The sequence below is a fragment of the Cotesia glomerata genome, linkage group LG10 (genome assembly GCF_020080835.1).
Source record: "Cotesia glomerata isolate CgM1 linkage group LG10, MPM_Cglom_v2.3, whole genome shotgun sequence".
NCBI classification, from domain to species: domain Eukaryota; kingdom Metazoa; phylum Arthropoda; class Insecta; order Hymenoptera; family Braconidae; genus Cotesia; species Cotesia glomerata.
Window position 1 is genome coordinate 7,860,300 of NC_058167.1, and position 20,178 is coordinate 7,880,477.

Sequence of the window (20,178 nt, forward strand, 5' to 3'; positions counted from 1 at the left end):
AATAACTCAAAATATACTGTAAAAAACGCACAAATTTTATGTATAAATTCATTAATTTTTGTAAAAAAATGTTATTTATTGCAAAAAATTTTTTTTGCGCTTTTTAATTAATTGAAAGGGTTGCCTTTAATTTATAAAATTAAATTAAAGAAATGCAATATTCGAAACATATCATCACATCAGTGACAACGTTTTTCTTGTCCTTGCACTATACACGTCAGAAAAATGATCGATTGATCCTCGGGATAGTGCAATTAGAAATAGTCCGGACGTTTTCGAGACGACTGTTATTTCCACGAAACATTTTCTCGTTTATCTCCTCCATTCCTTTTCTACACACTATTTTATATGTTGTAAGGCAAACAAAAAACCTTTAGATGTTTAAATGTTTTATAACATACTATTGTCGCCAAGAATATATATAATAATAATAATAATAATAATAATAATAATAATAATAATAGTGATAATGTATTTCAACATCATTTTATATCTTTTACACATATGTACTTATTATTATTATTATACATGTCAATTCAACGGCCGCAGATGAAAATGCACAATTCACAAAGTTTGAAAACCCGAGGAAAACTGTATTAAATTATTATAATTATTAAAAATTAATTTGATGCAAAAATAATTCTACGAAGGATAGTCTTGAAACTTTTAATTTGAGATTGGATGTAAAAAAAGAAATTGACGTAAAAATAGTTAAAAAATGGTGGGTGTTTGTAGAAGCAGCCGTAGAAAAAAGAGATAGTTAAGTAGAAATTTAAAAGTCGTAAGTAACGGTTGGAGTGTAACTGAAGGAAGTGACGATAAAGAGAAGTTGAAAAAAAGTTGCAAACGACGGTAAAATCTTTAGTCGAGTTGGAAACATCTTTTTAACTTTTTTTTAAATTACCCGCTCTGTTATTTTATTGCTTTATTGTTATCACTTTTTTTTTTCATTGGAAAAAAAAATGTTTTTTTCTCCAAATTATCGGCAAAAGTTTAAAGTCTAAATTCTGGATAAAATATTTAAAATAAAAATATATCTAAACAGTAAATAAAACAGACTTACAGTGTTTTCAAATTGACGATGCGATACTGCGCTAGAAAAGTGTATCGGAAGAACTGAAACAGAGAAAAAAACAAATTTATCAAAACAAATTTATTAATCGATAAATAAATATTTATCGTTATCAATATTTTTTTATCGCATGGATTTATTCAAAAATCCATCGAGTTTTGAAAAAGCAGAGTAAAGAAAAAGCGCATAACATGTTTATTGAATTGAATGGAGGATTTTCGGCTTTGTCGCGGAATATCCATACTCGAACACTCCAACAGTGGTATGCATATACGTGTATAAATATTAATAGAGATATAGGTATACAAATATCTGGGTATTATAACAGTAAATCCAAAATAGTTGGAGCTAGAGACGGCTATTAATAGTCAACAGTTCTCACCAATAAATAATGGTGGTGTCGGTACGGGAGATAGCATTCAGTATCGAGGCCTCGTCATCAATAATGCTCGTCGATATGGAAGGATTCATAGTTCCCCGGTACTATTTTGCTTCCATTAACTCTTTCAGGGACACGTCATAAATCATTCCTACGTATACACGCTAACGCTAACGCTTATGATACCATCGCATGTTATGTTATTTTCGCCGCTCCTCTCTATTCAAAATTTTCCCTCTCTCTCTTTCTGTCTGCAGATATATATCTATATTTAGTTTGGTCCTGAACAGCCATTAGAGCCAACCGAGAATAGAGGTTTGTCCTGGTGAGCCACTACTGTTACCCACTTATCAAAAGCTCTCTACGTTTAAGCCCACTTACTTTCCGAAGCAATCCTCTCTAATTATTAACACTCGAAATTTATTTATTCTAAATCCTTTGCAAATATTTGTTATTTTTTGCACGGTTTAAAATTAGTTATTTATGATAAATAATAGATAAATGTATTTATTTTTGGAAATTTCCAAAATAATTTTCAAACAAACAAAAAATAAACAAGCTCTTGAACTCTATAAAAAAATTTCTACTAATGAAATTGAGCAGGTATAAAAAAAAGCTTACAACAAAATTGAAATGTTTTTTTTAGACAATAAAAGTATAAGTTGAAACGGGGGCGATAACTCAGCTAAATATATATAGGAGCAAGAAAGCAGTTTCCAGAACAATGGCCGCGGCAACGACCGGAAATTTCACATTGACTTCCTATTAACGCAGTTCGATCGGATCGTTCCGGTTACGATTTCGATCCAAACTAAATTTTCTCATTCTATCATTTATTTATTTTTTTACATTCCAACAGTGATAAAAAAATTAATCCCGCTGATTCGATTTAAGGGTTTGTTTTATTTTTTTTATAAAATAACTAAATAATTACCAGCTTAAATTTTATCGCGCCCGGATATTTGTGTTTTAATCTGGAAAAGGGCCAAAATATAAGAACCGAGAAGGGTTGTCGAGTGTTTGAGTGCACAGGCCAACAATCCGCGTAAGCCAAGGCGAGAGTCGAGTAGTGAAAAGGCCCGGATTATGAGAAAAACCCGCGGATTAGCTAGTCGAGGGGCAAAAGTGCAACCCAAGCAAGAAAGTACCGTCTCACTTCTCACTTTAGCACTTCTCCGGCCCTCAACCGCGACGCGAGTCACTCGAGTTAAATCACAGCGAGCTCTTCTGATAATTAAGGTTTTTTTTTTGCTATTCAAATCGGAAACTGCTGATTGGCACTCAAGAGTCAAGAATTTCAATTAATCAATCGTCAAAATTCAAATTAATACCTCTCTTAACTCTCGCCGATCTATTTTACTTCCGTACTCTAATTTTAATTTATATAGGTAATTAACGGATATAGATTCCAATTAAAAAAGCTATTTGTCAGCTATTTCCATTTTATTTCATCCACTAATGCTTAATTTATTCCAAGTAAATATCAATTACTCGAATCCGCTGATTGATTTAATTAATTGTTTTTAAATTGAATTTTCGTCTCTGATATGTGTATACATATTTTTATATAATTTAAATCGAGAATAATAAATTAATGTACTGGCTTTGATTAATTAAAACACATTTGTAGCATTAGTAAACATTTGTAAAAATAATTGGAATGAATAATGAGGAATTAAAAGAGATTAGCCGAGCGAGATTTGAGTGATTTTGGAATAAAGGAGCTTAGACGAGAGTATAGTCAGACAGATGGTGCCTGTATGTTAGCGACATCGTTCGAGGGTGGATGCCAGTGGAATGGGGCACATCTACGTAGTCATGTGGCTAGAGATCGTTAACTGGTGGCGAGGGAGCTCGTACACCTGCTCGAAAATTGACCACGCTTCTGCTCGTCTGCGTTATCGCTAATTACGCTACACCACTGGATACATCGCATTCCTACCTGCATTTTCCTATTTTGTATGCGTTAAATCCACATCACTGCTTGCTCCCGGCGTTTATTGTCACCACCCGGTCTATTTGTATTTATTCGGTAAATACTTATCTACTACATTGCTATTGTATATTATATAGTATAGTTTGGATTCACAAAAGAACATCAATTGTTGAAACACAATTTCTGAAAGTCAAATTGAATTTTAATTTTTAAGATTGTATCGTTTATTACTAAGGTAAAGTACCTAGTACTTGAACACTTATAAAAATGGGACCAGTACTAGAACAGACTTTTTAAGTTGTTGTAATACAAAATCCGTAAATTTATTATGAGTAATATGCGCATATTATAATTATTCAATGATACAGTAATTGATTTCTGTAAGTTTTTTAAATTATAAATCTAAACAATTATATTTTTGTCAACTTAAAAGTAGACATGTCGAGAATCGCCGATAGATGCTATTGTTTTCATGAAAAAGGTACTAAATCTTAAACCGAACAATCAGTAAAAAAAACGGTATATCATCATTTTAAGTAAAAAAAAATTGTACCACCTAATGAAATAGTCTTTTCTAAATAATACATATTTTTTGCAAAAACATAAACTATAATTTTTATATTAAATTTTAGTGACTAACTATAACTCCCAATTTTCAAAGCGGTACCCAGAACTTGAACAAGCTGGGGCTGTATAATCTTAACAGCACCCTAACTTCCAATAGGTTTATAGACTAGTGATCAGTATTATGGCTTGTATTAATTGCTGCAAAATAAATAAGCTATGTAGCTAAAAATTAGTGTAGTTGAAAATTATTGAACGTTTTGAATTGAGTTTTTTTAATTTATAATTGAAAATTTGCTTTGTCATTCACAAAAAATGTAATTAAAAAATCAAATACAAATATTTCTCATTTTTAAATGAACATATTAAATATTCACAGTATTATTTTTAATATTGTTCAATAATATGTTATAAATCTTGGGATATTTCAAAAAAACGTTGAAAATTTTTGGTGTGCCTATTGCCATATATTTTATTAGCTCAACTACTGTTTCCGGAGTGTTCAACTACTACGGCTTGTTAGAATTGATTGTTCAACTACTACTCCTTATATAGTCTATCTTAAAAACGTTGTCAAAATATAAATATTCAATTATCTTTGTTATTTTGCGCTTCAATCAATTCAAAATTGTTTATATTTTCATAAAAATCACTAATTTGAACTAATAATTACATCTTTATTTATTAAAAGGAGGGTCATATACGTTTTACTTTGAAACCTGGTCAACTACTGGGTACTTTATCTTAAAGTGTTTTTTTTTAGTTGATAATAATTAGTCATGATTCATGATAAAATATTCGATGAATATTTTCCTATAGGTCATAAGTAATGTTTAGGATCCTATTTCGAACCAGGATCTTTTCCCATCAGCAAAAGTAGAGTTTAAATTTTCTTAAAGGTTTCCACGTGAATGTGCATCCATTGATGTTACACCGGATATCGATAAGTCACGAATACCATAAGGGTCGCTTGGATGAACTGATGTGAGCCTCCTGTATATTCCAGAATCACGAGGCCGAGGTCGGAAAAAGAGAACTCGAGGAATTTCGCTTCAAGCTCCATTCAAAAACAACCTCTTAGACTCTATACCAATATTATGTTTCATAGATTCGTTATCGCGGAAAACGATCCCTAGGGCAGACTCAAATGAGCGCCCAAGCTACCAGTATTAAGGATCGAATTTATATTACAATTTTTGATACTCTAGATAAGATACATTGATATTGTTATTTTCAGTCTGAGCTTTCGGTAAATAATTTAAAGTATATTTAACAAAGATGACGGAAAACGTTTTAGAGTAAAGCAAAGCTTTTTAAATGTATTTTATAATTTTTATTCGATACATCATGAAATTTCATTTTTTATTTCAATTGAATTTTAAGATGAATGTTCCCTTTTTTAATAAAATAAAAGGATAGATTGAGTTAGCTTTCAATATTATATGTGTCAAATTAAAAAAAATAGAACACGTGTAAATAATATGTTTTTGATAGAATTTGTTTATTATTCCAGTGTAAATACAGTTAAGGAGGTCCTTTCGCCGCCAATGTAAAATAAAAAATATTAGATTATGAGTAAATTTAATCCGAACAAAAACAGTTTCACTGTAAAAAAATCGCGCCAAGTTCACGTTCATAAGACTATTAAGAAAAAAAAATTTGTTTTTTTCTTTACAAAAATATATAAAATAAAAAAATTAAAAAATCCAAGTAACCGATATGATTGTTTATGATTTTCGGAAATTAAAAAAAATTTTGTTTTAAATTTAAAAATTAAGAAAAAAAGTTTGGAACGTATTTAGTGTGCGCGGTTGCAAAATTTAAAAAAATTGAAATACACAATGACGCACACCAAGTACGTTCCAAAATTTTTTTCTTAATTTTTAAATTTATAACAAAATTTGTTTTAATTTCCGAAAATCATAAACAATCATATCGGTTACTTGGATTTTTAATTTTTTATTTTATATATTTTTGTAAAGAAAAACAAATTTTTTTTTCTTAATAGTCTTATGAACGTGGACTTGGCGCGATTTTTTTACAGTGAAACTGTTTTTGTTCGGATTTCAGTATTTTTTGTAATTATAATAAAAATTTACAATTGGTACCAACTTAATTAAATCTCGCGTTGGTTGCATTTTTTATAGCAAACTATCCCTTTGAAACTACAGTTTATGTAAAAATAATTCTAGCGCACCCTGGCGGGCGTAGATGCAAGCTGTGAAATATCTATTTTTAACTGTAGTTTCCCATCTAATGAAGGATTACTATGCATTCTCGAATTATTTAGTCTGTGGCAGATCACTTTGCCCATCGAAAAAAAAGTCAGGATCGAAATTTTTGCGTTGCTATAGTTTGTGCTGATTAAATTTAATAATTTCAAGTAGATTAATTGTTATAAGTGAATATAATTAATTAATAACAGTCAAATAAAGTATGAATTACTGTTATAATATACAATTTAGGAAAAAAAAGTACCGTAGAATTAAATAAAATTTTGCAACCTCAAAATACCGCTCTGCTTACAGTAAACACAGTCGGTAGTCTGGCGCTCCGTTTACAGCAGATTTGAACGGAACTTGGCGCCAGATTCTACCGAATCTGTGGATTTTTTTCTAATAGTTAAGGTCCTTATTTATCTTATAGTGAGGTTTAAATTATACTTTACCGGACAAATTTTTGAAAAAATAAAATTTTTAAATGTTAGTATTTGTTCAGAGTCTTACGAGAAAATCAGACGTTTGCAGTATTTCTCGAATTATACTATCAGTCATGGATTAGATGAAGTAAAAAAAAAACTAAAAATCAGATTTTCGAAATATTCAGGTTTCTTTTTTTGCAATAAAATATATCAGTTACCGAGATATTTATTGAGAAATTAATATTTAAAAATCACAAAAAATTCTCAAGTTACCTACTATAAAATGGAGTCAAAAGATTTGGCAACGTTGCGTAGCGCGCGAGCTTCAGACCATTCAATAAATTCAAACTAAACTCTAACGCGCTTATGTTTTTCATGCATACTTATTAGTTAATTTATTGTTAGCAAATTTTCATAATTCATAATTGAAAAATAAAACAATAATTAATAAATACTAGCATTCCTGCCATGAAACATTAGAATGTTATGGTTTTGTGACTAAACATTTTTAATTAATTTATTTATTTACACTGACTGCAAAAAGTTAAACACGGTTAAGGTTATATTGTGCAAATAAAAATGTAAACAACCGAAATAAAGCGTTGCCAAATCACGGATAGGTTACTAACAGCTGATTTACAACAGTCAAATTAATTTTTGTATTTAACTATTTTTTTTTTTAATTTTCAAAATTTCAACGATTAATGCCTCATATACTATTTATTTTTTAATTTTAGGAATTTTTATGGGTTTTGTATTTTAATTTATTGAAAATTTACTACTACAGTTGTTATGACTCAACTGGAGCGAAAGGACTTCCTTAAAGGATTTTAAAAAATTGAAAATATTTTTTACATGAAAAAAACAATTTAATAATAAAAACAGTGGGCGGAAAAAATTTGATAGCTACTTTATTTATTAGTCAACACTAACTTTGTTCAAAAAATTATTTATAGGCATATTAAGTCATATTAGAACCTATCAGACTATCTGTGAAAATTTTTTTACGGCTCTTTTACACTATGAAACATAAGTTGATGGTGATGCATAAAGCACCTAGCTGATGAGTACCAAATACTGTCCCATAAAATACATTGACAGCACATCGTTAACCGCTGCTACGTATAAATTAAAGCAACGCAGTAAAGAAAGTAGGTAGAAGCACTAAACCTTAGTTTGATAGCTCGAGTTTGATCTCAACAGGGTAAAATTGTGATTCGAAGGTCTTGAAAGCCGGGAGCTTATTATGTCATAGTAAACCCAAGTAATATAAGGTAAAGGTGTGTATATATATGAGATTCCCGTCTGCAGGTTAGACTCTCAATAGCAAATGGTCTATGGAGTCACAAATCTCCTAGACTATGGTATTTAGCCATTGGGTAAATTCACGTACAACCAATCGGAGATTAACGAGCTTCGAGGTCCCAATGCTTGTCTTTGATTCCTAATGACATTAATCCATTTCCCCTTCTCCTTACCTCCTCTTACCTCTTAACTCTAACTGACAATCCTACTCTATTACTATAAATCCCCGGCGTCCAATGCCCAGCACTATCAGTAATCACTTAATCCCTTGCCCCTGCCCCTGCCGAACCTCCTTTTTATTAAGCATTCAGGTCTAGACACGCAACAGATGAAGCTAATTATTACTAATCAATTTATGTAATAAAATTTTTGTAAATATCTTGACTCCCGTTAGCCTCTAGACTAATGCGCTAAGGCTTCCAGTGGATGACGACGACATCGCAAGTAATCGACAGTTTGGGGTAGTTGCAGTAGGTACTTTTGTTGAATTGGCTGGCTATTACACCCGGGTAGAGTCACTTAAAATTAACCGTCGGTCCAGAGATTGCGGCTGCTGGGCTTACACATGCTTTCAAACGACAGTTTACGTTTCCTGATATTATCAGCTTGTTATACTGCTAAATATATTGCCTGTATTACAAGGAATTTATTATCTGATGATAAAATTTTAATATTTTAGATGACGGATAACGCCAGGGGATAAAGAGAATTTTTATCAAGGAATTTATAACCAAAATTATCTTCTGGTTATTAAATGCTTTGAAAGATTGTGAAATTGCTTAATACATAACTTTTATGGTTATTTTTATTAAACTCTAATTTACCCGTGAAATCATTTTCTTATACAGCTTGATATGCTCGTATATGGCCGTATCGTAAAATTTTATAGATCATATCTGACTAGATGTGGTCCGTATGTCTTATATGTCCATAAATAATTTTTTATTAAAAGTAGTTTTAAAAATGACCAACAGATGGCGCATGATTGCTAAATTGTCTCCTTACTGGAGTGTTCCGAAATAAAAATAATTTTTCTACCAAATTTTGTCTTGAAATTATTTAAAAATTGACTGTTATTCTTTGAAAAAATATTAAATCAAATAAAATGGTTCAATTTACAAAGAATGGGATCAAAGCCAGATGAATATAAATCGTAAAAAAAATAAAGAAGAATATATTTAAATTAAAAAATTCTTTTCGTTCTTTTAAAGAATTTATTTATCCTTAACTTTTGGATAGTTATAATAACAATTTACTTTTTACTAGAATTTATAGTCTAATATGGCCATGGACGATTCAAATCAATCCATATCACAAAGATTTTTTACCATCAAAGAAAAAAAATAAACATTTTCAAAGTACTTGAGGGAAATAAATTGATTGTTCTCCCTAGCGAGTGCTAATAACAATAATAATAGCAGAAGAACAACCTTTGTACTACGAAGAAACAAACCACATCGAACAATAGTCATTGGCATATCTAAATTCAGAATACGAGCAGTTCACACAATTGTACTGAGTTGTACAGGCTTTTGTTGATATTCACTCCGTACATCTCCTTGGGACCCACTATATACACTATACACTATTATGCACAACTACAGTGTATAAAGGAGAAAGAAGTACAGAGGAGTATAGTTGTTACAAAACCTGGTATTTCGTTTGATAGATATACCTCGGGCGTGTACCCATATTCCTTTGCTTATCATCGCTCTTTCCGTCACCTTCATACTCAGCTCCCTTCGGCCCTTTGCTTTCACCCTTTCTACCCGCAATATTGCATGTATGCAGAAAATAATCCATTCAAAATTCAAGGATATCGTCACGTAGGTTGTTACGACACGATACGACACGCTCCTCTCTGGCTGTATGTATATACCTCTATTTTATTTTTATTCACAATGTGATATTACAGAATTCCTATCTCGGGAATATTGCCGTAATAGAAATATATTTTGTCCAATAAAACTCGAAATATTGATACCGTGTTCGCTCACTCACTCACTCGATCACTTATTTATTTATTTACTTGTTTATTTATATTTATATGTAAAAACTAATATTTCATGCGCTGGAGATAGAAAAATAGCGTGGAGATACATAGATACATCCAGCACGCGAGGATATATATTTTTATTTTGATTGTCGCATTTTGTTGTTTGTTTTACTTTCATTTTATTTTTATTTATCTCTCCACTCAGTCGCGTTGCGAAAATAATCGCGCTGAACCAGAACTAGACTTCAAAGAGGATTCGCCACGCTCTGGAAGTCTTATTAATTTTGTTATTTTTTAATAGACTTTGTGTTTGTCTTTGAAATTTTTGTTAATTTTTCTTAATCGAATATTTGTAAAAAAAATAAACTGTTTTTAAGGGGGATAGCCACTGTGAAGATCGAAAAAATAGGTGATTTTCGGGACTTTTTTTGACTGGGATAGTAAAGGAATTTGGAGATCGGTTTTTTTTGTTTTATCAAGTATACATTAAAGATCATCCTCCTAAATTTTGATTGAAAAATATCATCTTGTTAGAAAGTCATAAGGATTTTTGTGGAGCACTAAAAAAATTTCCTCTACCGTGGTCTCACCTCTAACTCAAAAACGGATTATCTAAAACAAAATAACTAAACTGCGTTGTAATCTGCATGCATGTGGTTATCGTTTCACGTAGGGGATTTTGAAAATTTGGATTTAAAAAAAAATGGCGACATATTAAAAATTTTTTCGTTTTTTTTTCTCATTTTCTTGGATTCAAACAGCCCTAAAAAAAATCTTAAAAATCAAAATTTTTAAAATCACCTACGTGCAACTATAGCTGAATAGACAAATACGAAAAAAAAAGATGCAAATCGGCTCATATTTATGTAAATTACAGATAAGACCAGTTCAAAAAAAGTAGTTTTGAGAAAAACGCGATTTTGTCGGAGCGCCGCGCGTGCAACGGTCCTTTGACGCGCTCTCACAAAAATGACTATAACTCGAAAAATATTCGAAATTTTCATATAAAACTCTAGATACATATTTTTGAATATATAAACTTTAATTTAATAAAAAAAAAAAAAAAAAAAAAAAAAATTTTTTTTTTTGAAATGTCACAGTGGCTATTCCCCTTAAATGCGTGAGAAAATTTCAATGTTCTTTACTGTAAAAATTCTCAAAATTTTTTTTATATATCAGAAAATAAGAGCCCAATTTACCTTTCAAATATTTACTATCAGAACCGCATCTATAGACTAATTATCATTATAATTAGTGATAGAACATATTGGAGTAACAAACTGTAAGCTATTTACTGAAGCGTGAGAATAGTCTAACTAGTAGTTAAAGCTTAATTGTTTGTGTTTATGCTGAACGATCACCTGGCTGTTAAATCCTGAATAATGGGAACTGTGATGTCCCATAAATTCATAATCCCAAAAGGGCTCCAGGTTGTTTTCGCCAGCCCTGATCCAGATCGATCACCATCGCGTTGTTGACAGAATGTTCAAATTCACTATAATTGACTGAAGCATCACCGCGTTCATCTCATTCGCAAACACGTTACTTATTAATCACCCGAAATTACGAATCCTGAATCACTAATCTCGTAGATCATCACTGATAATAACAACAACGATAACATTCAACATTATTTGATCGATGTCCCGATGATATTTTTTATTTTTTCGCCCCCCTGCTGTCCATAAAGGCACAGTGGAGTGAATATAGATAAATTCTTCAATTCATTTTTAAAAAACATGTGTGACTTTTTTTTAAATGCTTAAAAGGAGTGACACATTGAATTTATTTATCGGATTTATTTTTTGGATGGAAAAAAATATCGTGCAAGGTGAGAGTTCGGTTTGTTCGGAAGGGCGTCGGCACCTCGGTGTGCGCAGGATTCGAATGTTGATTCGCCGGAGATAGGATATCGTGGTGGCAAGTTCAACCAGGTAGTACAGAGGAGAAGCACACGGTGCCACTTATACGCACGTGTTCGATGAGATTGTTGCATAATCGAACATTTGGCATTAATACTCTCGTGGGCTACAGCTTACATCTGGCTATTTGCATATTATTATCTCTTTTACCAAGTAAAACTCTAAATTTATATTATCCTGTTAAACCCTCAGTGAATTGTTAAACAGGATTTGAGATTTTTCCATTTTAATTTTGAAATAATAATTTAAAAATCAATTTTTTAAATTAATTTTTAAGATTAAAAATTGATCAATAATTTTTGTGGAATGCATAATTAAAAATTAAAAAATTAATTAAAATTTTATAAAAAATTAATTTATCAAAAAACGTCCCTATAAATTTTTGGAAGAGATTTAGAAAAATAATGATGTTTAAGGAACGAAAGAAGAGCATAGTGTTGATCCGGACCGCCGAGGGCTTCGAAGCGGGAGGTGTAACGTCAACGCATTCAGCACTGCGTTACGCCAATGCAATCACGGTCCATTGTGTGCTTCGTAAAGCTTACCGCCCTAAATCGCGGCATCTCATTCGAATGCTAATGTCTCTGGATCCCTTTCCTGGCGCCCACCATCCAGAATCCAGAATACAGAATCCCTCTGGCCAAAGCTTCACTACTTCCTCGTAACGTTAACATGCCGCTGTACATTTGGCTACAGTATACATTTATCTCTTCACTGCACTTGTCTCTCATTCACTCTCATTAACATAATCTCCGCAATGAAGTACTCTTTACTCTTTTTAGTGCTTACCTTTATATTCATGTATTCATACATTCTGATAAAAATAAACCACCACCATTGATAGTTTATAAAATTTATGCTATCTTTTTTTTTTTTTTTTTTTTTTAAATATAATACATATACACTCACCTTTTGGTGGTTTGACATCACTAGTAAATAATTGCGGTCCGGTGATAATTCAAAATCAAACGTCAAAGGTGAGCCCAGAACCTGAAATTCAGTACGAAAAAACTTTATTTTACAAATTTAGGTTTATTTTTGTCCAAAATTCAGTTTTATTATAAATTTCATTTTTTATTAATTAATTTATATATTTTACTTAAAAAAAATAAATTTATTATTTAAATATTATAACTTGACCTGTAACTGAAATACATTAAATAATTATTTTAAATTTAATTATCTTATATTTGATAAACCAAAACAAAATTAGATACTGAAAATAAATTATTTAAAAAATGTTATTTATTATTTATAAATTATTTCCACGCAGATCAATAAACTGAACTTTGTACAAATTTTAATCATAATAAATGCAGTAACATTCGTGAACATTAAAGAGGTAATTTACTTTAACGGGAGTATTAAATGATACATATCAAATATTAGCTATTGCACATTGCATAAGTAAGGTCTCTTTTTATAGTTGCATTAGATCTTTGGCTGTTGGGTTGATTTCCCAAGATTCCACTAGTCACTAATGCACTTCTCCATGTACCAGCTACTCAACGTACGTCACTTCGACCCGAACAGGGTGCTGGAGGTGTAACATATGTACATGTGTAGACATGTGTAGCGATAAGGGAGGGACGGGAGAGCGTCAAGGGCTTTACTTTACTCGTCGGTTGTTCCGGAATAGTCCACGGAGAAATTAACGCTCGCGGGTACCTTGCGGCACTAATTAGCTGCTACATCGACAAAATTACTCGGTACTTGGGACAATACTACTCCAGCAACTTCCTAGGCAACTATTATTGTTGTATTGTAATTATTGTTATTATTATTATTTTGTTATAGTTGCTATGAGTTACAGTACAATAAAGCAGAGTTGTAATCCGCGAGCAGGTGATGACGCCACAAGAGTAAGAAGACTCTTATTGAAACAGTTTAACACTGTAACATTTCAGCATTGAAGCATTGTACTTTTGAGGCTTCAGCTTGTATTGCGTTTCCAACTCGTTAGCGACGAGAGGCTGCATCACCGTCTACCACACACCAGTAAACTACTTGTTACTATTGATTCAATTTTAGGTGAGTTACACTGTGAGTTAAATGCCGACGAACTACCATCACCGACAAACTAACAGCGTTATTGTCTTACTTCAAAACCCCTAACTTTTTCATTCATTCCATTATTTATTCCATCTATTATTATTATCATTATTATCATTATTATTATTATTATTATTATTATTATATTATTTAAAATTTTCCCACTCTCAAATCCAATCACAAGTTAAATACCTAGAGGAAATCACAACTTTGTTCCATAACCATTACTGTTGTCATTATCATTATCGCTAAACTACTTTTGCTTTTTTGATTGAGTTTTAATATTTAACAAACTGATAAATTTGTTATAATTCACTTTTATAATAGCTTTTTTACTCATATATTAATAGAATTTTTTATGATGCGGATTAACGAAGTTAAAGGGTACTTTTTTATAAAAGGTTTGTTTCTATTTGAACACCGATCGAAGGATTTGTTTGAGAATAAGCTAAATTAAATTTTTTTTAAAAAAGCTTATTTGGAATAAGTTATTACTATTAAATCGATTGCTTTATTTTAAATTAAATAAAAAATCAAGTCGAGCTCTAAAAAATTCTTTCAGCAGTGAAAAGTATCCGAACAAAAACAGTTTCACTGTAAAAAAATCGCGCCAAGTCCACGTTCATAAGACTATTAAGAAAAAAAAATTTGTGTTTTTCTTTACAAAAATATATAAAATAAAAAAAGTAGTAATTAGGTGTAACTTAGGTGTAAATTAGGAGTAAATTTGCTACTTGCTACTTGTTACTTGCCACTTAATATTGAAAATACATTAGAAATAAACTCTCTTTGTTGCTGTAAGATGGACAGCGGGGTTGTAGGTCCACCTCAGTATACCCCTCCCGTGCGGTGTGTTTTCATGCAGGGATAGGTATACGGTCAGTAGCAAAAAGTAGTAATTAGGTGTAACTTAGGTGTAAATTAGAGTAAATTTGCTACTTACTACTTGTTATTTGCCACTTAATATTAAAAATACATTAGAAATAAACTCTTTTTTTTCAGCACCTTGCCTCTCAGGCTGTTGGAACAAAATCATGGGGAAACCACAGAGAAAACCCATGATAGTACAGTCGGAGCTGGGCTAAGTCTACAGTGATTGATAAGAAACTCCTCTTTATCGACCACTGAAGCATTAGGCCCTTCTCCTAGTGTACAGAGATCCCTCGCGCTAGCCAACGCTGACTAGAGCGGTCACTCATTCAAGTTGTTGCTTAAAATGGGTGATCGCTCAAGTCAGACGTGTGCCGCCTGGCTATCTCTGCCACGTTCAGAGGCTGGCAACGTAACGCACATATTTTTATCTATAATCACTGAAAAATATTGGTGCGTGCCGGGATCGAACCCGGGTCCCACTCTTTCGAAAAGCGGGCACCGAGCCGACTAGGCTATTGCCAACCCTTGTTACAAATTTAAAAATTAAAAAAAAAATTTGGAACGTATTTAGTGTGCGCGGTTGCAAAATATTTTACTTTTAATGAAATTCGTAAAATCTATTTACTAGGAGTTTAAAAAAATTGAAATACACAATGACGCACACCAAGTGCGTTCCAAAATTTTTTTCTTAATTTTTAAATTTATAACACAATTTTTTTTAATTTCCGAAAATCATCAACAATCATATCGGTTACTTGGATTTTTTAATTTTTTAATTTTATATATTTTTGTAAAGAAAAAAACAAATTTTTTTTTCTTAATAGTCTTCTGAACGGGGTCTTGGCGATTTTTTTTTTACGTTGAAACCGTGTTTGTTCGGTTTTTAGTAATTTTTGAAATTATAATAAAAATTTACAATTGGTACCAACTTAAATCTCGCGTTGGTTGCATTTTTTATAGCAAACTATCCCCTTGAAACTACAGTTTATGTAAAAATAATTCCAGTGCACCCTGGCGGGTGTAGATGCAAGCTGTGAAATATCTTTTTTTAATTGTAGTTTCCCATCTAATGAAGGATTACGATGTATTCTCAAATTATTTAGTCTGTGGCAGATCACTTTGCCCATCGAAAAAAAGTCAGGATCGAAATTTTTGCGTTGCTATAGTTTGTGCTGATTAAATTTAATAATTTCAAGTAGATTAATTGTTATAAGTGAATATAATTAATTAATAACAGTCAAATAAAGTATGAATTACTGTTATAATATACAATTTAGGAAAAAAAAGTACCGTAGAATTAAATAAAATTTTGCAACCTCAAAATACCGTTCTGCTTACAGTAAACACAGTCAGTAGTCTGGCGCTCCGTTTACAGCAGATTTGAACGGAACTTGGCGCCAAATTCTACCGAATCTGTGGATCAAAAGCTTTGAATTTCCGTTATTAAAAGTAAAATTCAGCACAATAATTATCCGTGTAATACAATATTTACTAAAGGAGTTAATGAAGTACTCGAGGGCTTAACTATTCATCAGCAAATGGATCTTGTAAATTACGAAATAAATAATAAACTCACCGGGTTGGTAATCGGCAGCACGAGCTTGGACTCATCAGCATTAACGTTGTAAATCATTAAGTTTCCCATTTCGTCTTGGTAGAGAATTTCATCGTCTGAAAGAAGATACATTTGAATTAATAATTCAAAAGATCCAAATTTGTAAGAATTATTATTATTATTATCATGATTATCAGGTGAATACCAATAAATGAGATTGAGAGGATGGAAGTGAGAAATCGATTGTACGTGGCATTCTGGGTATCCGGATATTAATGTGACACTCACCGTGAAAGTGAATATCGTTTAGTATTGTTGTTTAGCATTGGGAGTTGCGGTACCAGAAACTGCCCTCGGGCCTATAACCTGCGGACTATTGCTCAGCGGAGACATCGGTTGTGTATTAGTAATTGTATAATGCTGGACAGTGGATAACTAGATAGATAGTAGATAGATAGAGAGGTGAATATGCGTTCGCACAAGTGGAGATTGATTTCGCGTGTCCCGGCCACCGCGAATTTAGATAGCAATTCAACCAGAAGGATTGACATCGTACATAGTATAGTCCATCGCGCTCCTCTGCTGCCGACGGACATCGAGTACGTGTCATTTCCGGTGTAATTGGTCGCTTCACAAAGATTGTCTGCGTTCATTCATTTCCTTTGTGAAGGCTCTCATTGTTATATTAACTTCGGTTTGTTTATTTTTTCGCATTCGACAAACAGTAAAACAGTTTTCGTTTTATAAACGATTCTATTTTTTCGACATTCTAATTCTCTTTTGTTATTTTATTACATTTTATTTCTATTTTATGGCTGCCAGCTTTCACACAACGCTAAATTTCAATTACTCGTTTAGTAATAAGAGTAATCTATTAAACGACCTTTTGTGCCGTCAAATTCATTCGAAAAATAGCAATCAAAAATTTTGTTTGTTTCAAACAATTGATGTAGAGTAATTACTAAATGTAATCTGATATTTTTACGAGCTTTGTTACAAAATGTAATTATTTGGATTTTTTTTCCTGAATTGAAAAAGTGTCGAAACAATAAAGGTGAAAATTTTTTTAATATGGCTTGAAATAAAATCTATTATAAGAAGACAATTTAGCAACCCTGCTTCATCTGTCGAATGTTTTCAACACTAACTTTGACCAACAAATGTATATCAGGAAATATTAAGCTGAATATGGACAAATTTTTTCATATGGTCACTTGTGGACCTACAATTTGAGAAAATTTTCGCACAGAAAATTAAATTGTCGAGAAAAAACAAAATGTCTAGGCGTAAAAATTTAATAGAGTTTATCTTAGAAGTAAAAGCAATAAAATTTGTTATAAATGGGGTGAATATTGTGATTGTAGTCACCAATGACATGTCTGGTTCTTTTAGAAACTCACTAAATTCTGGATTCTAGCTCAGAGTGATCTTATTTATTTAGATTTTTTTCTTACACCTATGTATTTTTTATCGATTCACCCCGAGCGGCGTTATATATTACTTGGAGGTCTGGGCGACACAATAAATAGTCTAGAATAAATAAGAGTAAGTTGAGAGCAAAATAAACACATAGATTGTTGTCTATTTGTACAGTGTCGAAATTTTTATCATTATTATTATCATCATAGCATGATAAATAATCGAGGGACTGTGTTGAGATTAATTCCCGTGGATAAGCATGTAAATATTGAGGAAGATAAATTAAGTACCTTTTTTCCCTTCAAACAATAAATGTGTTTTATTTTTTTAAGCGACGAATAAAAATATAAACTCAATGGGAGTAAAAAATCGGTGGTTCTCATTCGTGGGAATTTTCGAGTTCAAAATAGAAATAGAAAAATTGGAGCGAACAGACCGCTCGGAGCAAGCATTTCGCAGTGAGTTTTTTGCTTTAGCGGTCTAATTATTTTCTAATACAATCGAATTTGTAGAGAGCCAACGGATTTCTATTAATCAATACTTGGTGCTTTATTTTTATCAACGTTTGTTTCTATTTTAAAGTTGAGTAATTATTCCGAGGAGTGTTTATGGAATTGAGACTCATCTGGAAAGTTATCGGTTATCAGACACACGTGGAAGTCTGGTATGGAGACGAGCCTTCAGCATCGATTAACCACACGTTGTAACGAAGTTAACGGGATACTCCTGCCCGAAGACAACCAGCTGTGGACACGACAGCTAATCCCATGAATCTCTTCGTAGATTACTCATTCGAACCCTTGTAAATTTTAAACCCATTAGCTTTTCATTTTTTGTCGTTTTATTTTTTTTAGGGAAGAAATTTTATTAGATATAAGGAATTTCTCGTCTTGAGTAAAATTTAAAAAAACTGATGAGATTTACACTGAAGACAAACTCAAAATTTCATCCTCAAAGTCCAAAGTTGTTTTTCAATAATTCAAGAGATAAGAAGCCGTTTTATAGAGTGAAAAAATTCCCCGAAGAAATAAAGTTAAGTGAAAGTAAAAAAGCGTAATAAAATAGAGTTGGACCTTGTCCCAAGTGTGAAATATTCGCCAGAAGATAAACTAATACAACGAAGCAGGAGTTGCAAAAGATTTTGATGTCTGTCGACGACTAATCTTATCAGTCAACTGCTTGGATAGAAGTAGTAGTGAAGGGAAGCATTTATCAAGAAAGGTTCCTCGTCATACTACAAACTGACTTTAAATCGCAGGGGACAAATAGAATGCACGATGCAGGGGATAGCAATGGTTATGAGTATGTTCACGTACTCGTGGCTTATTGGAGCGAACGGGACGAGCTAAAGCTTCAACGTACATATGCATCCCTGTGTATACACATATTTACACGTATATCGAGCAAAGATAGAGATAGAGATGTCTTTGTACCGAATAGACTTGATAAGATACATATACATATACATAGAGCACATATAGAGACATCCACTCAGAGCGCATAGATATGTAGATGCGAAGGTTCGAGTCAGAGCATAGGGCTCTTGTGTTATGACCCTATTTGGTGGTATCGCCTCAATAATATATCGCGTTAACGATCTTCCTGGGCAATCTCAACATCCCAGGGTATCCTCTGTGACGAGACATGCTACTGATGGTGTAACACAGTCCATACAGTCGCTATTCCAACAGCAGCTACACCACTCAGTCCAGTTTGGTTGTTTCTCAACTCGAGAATTGCTGCGTTGTTCGCATTCCCCCAATGTCAGCCTCGGATTCAGCTTTGTTGGTCCAACTACGCCGCCTGTTTGGATGGCACACTTCTCCAAGACGCTCTTCATTGTCATCACGTTCCAAGGAAGGTTTCAAGGAGCCGTTTGTATCAAACACGATATGGAATGTTTTGCATACTTCGAAATTTTGGAAAGTTTGCTTAGAGGCTCTAGATCTTTTGAAGTAATCAACTGGTTTGGTAATTTTTTTGCGACAATTGAAAAAAATTATCATGGACCAGGTCGTCATAAAAATTAAGAGGAATTGACCAAGTAGTTTAAGAGTTTTTGAAAGTTTAGAATTGTGAAATCTGTTGGGCTTTTTTGTGAAATTAAATCTAAAAGAGGAAATTGTTTTCATTTTTTTTACTGCAATTTAAGCCTGATATTGACTAATTTGCTAACAAAAGTAACTAATTTCCTCCTTGATGGAGGTTTAGAGGAATAAATGTTTGCAACAAGAAGCCCCGAATGTAAAAAAGACAAGTAAACAAGTAGTTGACGTAAACTACTCTAGGAAGGTCGTGGTTATAAAGAGAGATTTTAATCTCAAAGTTTCGTCCACACTTAGGAAGAATTTCATCAACGCCATTATCCCCACCGGTCGACGGGCATTTTATTTCAAGGCACTTTGTTACTTTAACGTCGGTTTTATTGTTTCACTTGCTATGTGCGATATAATTTTACAACTTT

At 32.2% G+C, this 20,178-nt stretch overlaps 1 protein-coding gene across 6 annotated transcripts in view; it reads right to left on the reverse strand.

Annotated features, from left to right (window-relative positions):
* The window catches only part of LOC123273198 (venom dipeptidyl peptidase 4-like), a 158,043-nt gene that overhangs the window by 33,871 nt on the left and 103,994 nt on the right, over positions 1-20,178 (reverse strand). For 5 of the 6 annotated variants that reach the window (XM_044740518.1, XM_044740522.1, XM_044740521.1 and 2 more), the window contains 3 exons: positions 16,317-16,411; positions 12,725-12,826; positions 1,064-1,116 (listed from right to left, as the gene is read on the reverse strand). In XM_044740518.1, the coding sequence (XP_044596453.1) occupies positions 1,064-1,116; positions 12,725-12,826; positions 16,317-16,411 (250 nt within the window). The remainder of the gene's footprint in view (positions 1-1,063; positions 1,117-12,724; positions 12,827-16,316; positions 16,412-20,178) is intronic. The other variant, XM_044740519.1, reaches the window with a different exon arrangement.